The 7,109-nt window shown below is 47.4% G+C and overlaps 1 protein-coding gene across 1 annotated transcript; it reads left to right on the forward strand.

Annotated features, from left to right (window-relative positions):
* The first annotated feature begins 665 nt into the window (after window positions 1-665).
* Window positions 666-6,687, forward strand: LOC107283582 (fumarylacetoacetate hydrolase domain-containing protein 2). The gene is made up of 8 exons (XM_015811517.1): window positions 666-676; window positions 2,188-2,459; window positions 3,030-3,246; window positions 3,407-3,466; window positions 4,379-4,538; window positions 4,849-4,957; window positions 5,551-5,638; window positions 6,253-6,687. Exons 2-8 carry the CDS (start codon window positions 2,194-2,196, stop codon window positions 6,313-6,315), a joined length of 963 nt encoding a protein of 320 aa, XP_015667003.1. The 5' UTR covers window positions 666-676; window positions 2,188-2,193; the 3' UTR covers window positions 6,316-6,687.
* The last annotated feature ends 422 nt before the right edge of the window (window positions 6,688-7,109 follow it).

The raw sequence follows: 7,109 nt of genomic DNA on the forward strand, positions 1-7,109 counted from the left end.
GAACTCGAAAATAGTTGGAAGTTACAAGATATATAATAAGCCACATATATATATATACAAGAAGGATGGGAAGCGGAGTATCTTTTCCCGCCTGCTTTACTTTCTGCCACTTGTATGTGGTCAGCTGGGGATCCTCAGGCGTTACCGAACCAGAATTCCTCGACCCTGTCCTCTTTTTAAGATGCGTGGACTTCAACTCCCAGACTTCCCTAATCCACACGCCTTAAAGTGGACGAGCCCAGGAATACACGGCTTAATGATATTAATAGGAATTCTACCATAGAAAACTATCACGTAGAGCAGCACTTTTCAACCTCAGTAAGCTTCAAGAGGCCTGGACTTCAACTCCCAAGCTGGGGAATTCTGGGAATCGAAGTCCCCACATTAAAGCTTCCGAGGTTGAGAAGCATTGATATAAGACGGGGGCGGTGGTGGGATTCAATTATGTGAACTCTCCGGAAGCCTCCAAAGGAGCAGGCAGGTCCCCTCTGCTTTTCCTATCTCCCGAGTCCACCCGCCTTGAACGTCTCCAATGGAAACGCTCCCCCCCGCTGAACGTGCCGCGGGGATGCCTGGGAACTGTAGTCCGCCTGCCTCTTTTTAAGGCTGATGCAGCACTGCTCTTGGGCGTCCCGCCGCCGCTCCTCCTCCTCCTCCTCCTTTCGACGGCTCGCAGGTACGTGGGGAGCGGCGGTGCACGGATCCCGGTCTCCTCCCGAGTTGGGGGTCCTTGCAGCGTCTCCCCCAGATTGCAACCGAAGCCGCAGCTGCAGAAATTGGGGCGGACCACCCGGGACAGCTGCAACAGAACCAAACTAGGGGAAATTGGGGATTTTACACCCTTCTTGTTTTCGTCCTTCCTCAATGTCACTTTTACTCCATGCGTTTCGCCCAGCAAGGAAAGGGAGAGGTGCAAAAATGCACCCAGTTGCAAACGCTTGTGGAAAGCAGTGCGTTTTTCTGTCGGGAAGAAAAAGTAGGGGGTCTTGTTTATCCCACCTTCCTGGGATTGCGTAATGCTTCCTTCGAGGGGGGCATGGTCCCTCTCTTTGATGCCCTCATTGGGTGCCATGAGGACTAGAAACCTGTTTTCTCCAAAGAATCATCAGCAGCTAACATTCCCATTCTGGGAACCCCATGCGTGCAAGGAGGAGTGAATTTCTTGAACTATTTTATGTATTGTGGTTTCCCCGGCCAGTTTTGGTGGTGGTGTGGGGTTGTTTCTTCCCTTAGCAGCTCACAGGCAGAGAAGCCGGGAAGAAGAAGTAGTATTCTAATCAGGACACCAGCAAGGAAGGAGCCACACACAGTCAGCAAACGTATTAAAAAGCAGAGGCCTTAATTGATGGCTAAATAAACTTCTTGGATCAGAGAAAAATAAAGAACAGTGTCTGTATTTGGGACTGACTGGAAACCTTTTACAGATAATCGATGGCTTACAACCATTCATTTAGGACAGTGTTTCTCAACCTTGACAATTTTAAGGCATGTGGACTTCAACTCCCAGAATTCCACAGCCAGCATTGCTGGCTGTGGAATTCTGGGAGTTGAAGTCCACATGCCTTAAAATTGTCAAGGTTGAGAAACACTGATTTAGGATATTTTATTATTATTTATTTATTTATGTCTGAAGCTACAACTGAGAAAAGTAACTTCTGATCGTTTTTCACACTTAAGACCATTGCAGCGTCCTGTGATCACGTGATCAAAATTCAGGCACTTGGCAACTATCTCATATTTATGACGGTTGCCATGTCCCAGGGGGATCACGTGATCCCCTTTTGCAACCTTCTGAAGAGCAAAGTCAAGGGGGAAGTCAGATTTGCTTAACGACCGTGTTGCTAACTTAACGACTGCAGTGATTCGCTTAGCAACTGTGGCAAGAAAGTTCGTAAAATTCACTTAACGACTGACTTGGCTAGCAATGGAAATGTTGGGCTCAATTTTACTACTTGTACACATTTGGTGGAAATACGTAGTCAGTTTTGTTGTAAAGGTCTGAGGAATTCAAGAAGTTATATATATAAGTTATAGGTTACATTTTGAAATAATGTGGTCTGGAGGCTGGCTTGAGGCTGAAGCAGAGGGAAGATGCCATCTTGAGAAGAGGGAGGGTCCTCTGTGGTTGGAGGGCCAGGAGACCCCAGGGCCGCTTTCAAAGAGCCCCCCCCTTTGCGTTTCTCTTAGGTTTGGATGCAGTGCCAACCGTGGAGGTTTCTTCACGTGGGCTTCAGGCTGAGCTGGGCTTGGAAGAACGTGGGGTGCAGGAGGGTTTCCCAGCTGCGTGGGGCCATGAGGCTGGTTCAGTTCCAGGCCAAGGGATCAACTGAGGCCCGGATTGGGCTGGAGGAGCGAGACGGTGGAGATGTGGTGGACCTGAATGCTTTTGACCCATCCTTGCCCAGGACCATGCGGGCGTTCCTAGAGGCAGGAGAGGCGGCACTTGCAGCGGCCAGAAGGTAGGTGAGAGGGCAGCTACTGGCTGGTCCAGAGAAGAAGCGGGTTGCAGAACAAAGGTCTGGGTTGCAAGGCCGCTGGGACTTTTAAGGTGGCTGGGATGTAGGATGAGGCTGGAGAGATGGGACGGGAAGGTGGGGAGAAGAAAGCCACCAGAGTCACTGACAGTGAGTGGGTGGCCATATAAATTCAATAGACAGACAGACAGAGTAATAGCAATAGCACTTAGACTTCACAGTGCTTTCATAGCCTTCTCCAAGCGGTTTATTGCCCCCAACAATCTGGGTCCTTATTTTACCGACCTCGGAAGGATGGAAGGGCGAGTCAACCTGGAGCCGGTGAGACTCGAACTGCCAAACTGCTGGCAGCCAGCAGTCAGCAGAAGTAGCCTGCAATACTGCATTCTAACCGCTGCGCCACCAGGGCTCTTAGATGATTGATAGACGAGACAGACCAACCAGCCAACTTTTTAACCCCATTGACCCCTTTGAGAAGAGCAGTGTGTTGTATCAGCCATGGCTGTTCAGCAGTTCCAGTTTGGAGGCACTGATGCTTTTGAGCTTCCTCCACAGAGCACAGCAGTCTGGCTGTCCTCCTCTGCCCCGTTCCGAAGTGGCCCTCTTGGCACCCATCACCAGCCCAGATAAAGTGATCTGTGTCGGCATGAACTACGTGGACCACTGCCTGGAGCAGAATGTCAAGATCCCCAAGGAGCCGATCATCTTCAGCAAGTTCTCCAGTTCTATTGTGGGACCCTACGATGCCATCATTCACCCAGGGGAGACCGACGTGAGTCTATTTGCAGACTGGCTGGTGGGAATGGTCTACCCCAGGGGTGGGGAACCTTGACTGTGGACTTCTATGACTTGTGGACTTCAACTCCCAGAATTCCTGAGCCAGCTCTTTGGGTGGCAAATCAGAGGTTCACCCTTGCATGTTTCTCTTCTAGGAAGTTGACTGGGAAGTTGAGTTGGCTTTTGTCATTGGAAAGAAAGGAAAACACATCCAGGTAAGGTCTCCTGCCTTGGTCAGAGGTTGGATTAGAAGAACCCCAAGATCTCTCTCAGCCCTAGCATTCTATAAGTCTAAAAGTTGGCAGAGAGCAGCTGAGAAATGGCCTTAGGAAGCAGCCTTGAAGATGTTTGACTCCGTTCAGTTTAACCACTAGTGAATGGGTGTCACAGAGAGCAATGGTGTGACCTTGTATGTATATCTGCATGGAGGTATATTTGGTGCTATTTCTTCCTTCATGAACTGGATTTGAAATTGGAGCTATCCACAGGCCTGTTTCCTGTCATCATTGACTTTGGAGCTTGGTGGAATTTTTAAACTTGAAAATAGGAAGATCTCCAGGCCCTCCGGTTGGTCATGATGAGAAGGAATGAAAGGGAAGAGAGGAAAAGCAAGAAGGGGCAGAATGAATGCACGCAAAAAGGTTGAATGCATGAGCGAGACTGCTATTGCCCCATGTGCTCCTTCTGATGAACATCTAATTGGCTCTGGAAGGAAGGAACTCTAATGAGGTTCTCTAACTCTTGAGTACCTTCCATTTTCTCTCCAAGGCTTAAGAATCAGAGTGTCAGTCTTGTTAATGCTTCAGTTGGGACCACTCTCACAACGTACTTAAAGACTTGGTTGTGTTGTTTAAACCATGAGAGGGCAGTTCCTCGGAGTTAGGTGGCCAAACCACACCATGTTGTTGATTGTCAGGGCAAAATCAGGGCTAAGTTAGAAAGTGGAGGTTAGGTCCAAATATGCTAGCAAGGAAGAGCTTTTCCCAAAGATGTTGGGATTGGGAGATTGGAGACAGGGCTTAAGAACAGCTTGCCTGGAATGGCATACAGTCTCCTGCTTGAGCAGGGGGTTGGACTAGAAGACCTCCAAGATCCCGTCCAATTCTGTTATTCTGTTACTCTATTAGGAATCGGATGCAATAGCTCACGTGGCTGGTTTCATGGTGGCACACGACGTGAGTGCCCGAGACTGGCAGATGAGGAACGGGAAGCAATGGCTGCTAGGGAAGACTTTTGACACCTTTTGCCCGCTGGGCCCAGCTCTTGTAACCAAGGACTCCGTGTCAGGTTTGGAAGCTGCAAGTCCCTCTTCTGACTTTCTTTGAAGGCCTCCTTGCTTTGCAAACCAGAGCAGAAGATAAGTGGTGGGGCTGCATTTCCTCTAAAGCCGGAGTGTGTGTATGTGTGTGTGTGTGTGTGTGTCTCCAGACTTTGCACATTTTAAGACTTGTGGACTTCAACTTCCATGGCTGGCTCGGCAATTCTGAGAGTTGAAGTCCACAAGTCTTAAACGATGCCAAGTTTGAAGACCCCTGCTCTAAAGCAAGCAAACAGCTTCCTTTTAATCTTATGGCACTACTCTCTCCTTTCCACGCAGACCCTCACAATTTGGGCATCCGCTGCCGAGTGAACGGCGAACTCGTCCAGAACGGCAGCACCAACCAGATGATCTTCAAAACGGAGGCTCTTGTCGCATGGGTGTCCCAGTGAGTGCTGCCCTGGGGATGCCAGGCTTAGAATACTGCATCCAGTTCTGGTTCCTGTGATACAAAAATCATGCTGAGGCTCTAGAAGGAGTGCAGAGAAGAACAACAAAGACGATTAAAGGACTGGAGCTTAAACCATATGATGAATGGTTGTGGAAACCGGGCATATCCAGTCTTAATAAAAAAAAAAAAGGACTAGGGCCGACACGATAACAGTCTTCCAATATTTGAGGGGCTGTGACAAAGAAGAGGGCTTGACCTATTCTCCAGAACACTTGAGGGCAGGTCAAGAAGCAATGGGTGTTAAAGAGAGATCCAGTCTGGAACTAAGGAGAAGTGAGAACAGTTGATCAGTGGAAAGGCGTGCTTCCAGAAATTGTGGGTGCTCCCATCACTGGAGGTTTTCAAAAATAGACTGCACAGCTGATCAGAGTGGCATAAGATCTTGAGGAGGGGTTTGACTAGAAGACCTCCAAGGTCCCTTCCAGCCCTATAGTTTTATGTTCTAGCTCACCTCTCTTGTCCAGGTGTGTCACTAACTCTCATCAGGCTGCTCTTAATCTGTTAATTACTGTGTTTAATGTTCTTTGCAGGTTTGTCACGTTGTACCCAGGAGATGTCTTCCTGACTGGGACACCACCAGGGGTGGGATTTTTCCGGAAGCCACCCATTTTCCTCAAGGTGACTTCTGTTCTTAGTTCATTATAGATTCTGATTTTCTGCCCTTTGGGGGGGGGGAGTCATTTTGCATATAATCACTTCCAGCCTTCCTGCATTTTTGCCCCCTGTAACACCAGTAATCCATTGCTCTTTTCTGAGCACAAAAGGGCACATTAATTGTCGTCGTTTCAATCTCCATAATCAAGTCCTGCAGGCGTTATAAGTCAACCCAACTGCAGGACTCCAGGCTGTGAAAGACCATTTTGGAAAATGCGCCCAGGAATTCAGCTGAAATATCTTTGATTTTCCAACTGCTTTACTCTCTCTTGCATGCAATGCCTCTATTGACACAGCCCTATTTTAGAAGGGCAGACAGCACCCCTAAATTGGCAGTTCTTAACCAGGAAATGTAGCCCAAAGGCGGTTGATTTTCAGGACAAACTTTAGCATAGTATTAACTTGTGTGTTCTAAGACACACTGGACAGAGTTTGAATTTTGTGTTCTGAAGTTCAGCACATTTGGAGAGAGAGTTTGAGGCAGGTGAAGTTTGAAATTTGCTCCTTCCTGGGAGCCTTACCTGTTCTTAGATAACTCGCTTAGGAAAAGGCCTACTGTAATCCTGTTGTCCCAACAGAGAGGAGATGAAGTACAGTGTGAAATTGATGAGCTGGGAACCATCTGCAACAAAGTGCTGTGAAGGTTTTCCTGCGGTGGCCCTCGACAAAACGATCGGCTGGAGTTAGAATGCACAAGTGCCTTCCTGGATTCTAATCACAAGCATAAATAAAGAAGTTCTTAAAATGCTCGAGATTACATCTTCAGGAATTATTTCTGCCAAACATCGCAGTGAAGCCAAAATGCAGAAGCCACATGCAATTTCTGGGCATCTCAGTTGAAAAAGGCAACATGGGTGAATGGTGCCCTTGAGTGAGACCCGTGCAAATTTACACCAGAGCAAGATGGAAATGTGGCACTGTATGACGGACTGATGTTGGTACACGTATCTCCTTTATTACTTCAAGGTTCTCCAGATGGTTAATTGAGAATAAAGTGATTTTTGACAAACTGAGATTGGGATCTAAATTGTTTTAAAAGAGGCTGTTTGGTCTAGTGGTGAAAGCATCAGGAATTAGGCTGTGAATTCTAGTTCCTCCATAGGCATGAAAGTGACTGGGTGACTTTGGGCCAATCAACAGAGACTCTGAGTTCTAGTCCTGCCTTAGGCATGAAAACTGGCTGGGTGACCTTGGGCCACTCTCTCTCTCAGCCCAACCCACCTTTAATCTTTATTATATTTATTTATTTATTTATTTATTTATCAAACTTATATGCCGCCCTTCTCCCCACAGGACTCAGGGCGGCTCACAGCATATTAAAACAGTACAGAGCACTATCCCCAATAAAAACCAATTAAAAACAAATATTTACCGCTGTGTCATATTAAAATAATAATTAAAATTGTCCCTATTTAAAATTCTCCCTAGGCCAGAC

Source organism: Protobothrops mucrosquamatus, unplaced genomic scaffold (assembly GCF_001527695.2).
Source record: "Protobothrops mucrosquamatus isolate PMUCROS unplaced genomic scaffold, P.Mucros_1.0 scaffold_50, whole genome shotgun sequence".
Classification (NCBI taxonomy): domain Eukaryota; kingdom Metazoa; phylum Chordata; class Lepidosauria; order Squamata; family Viperidae; genus Protobothrops; species Protobothrops mucrosquamatus.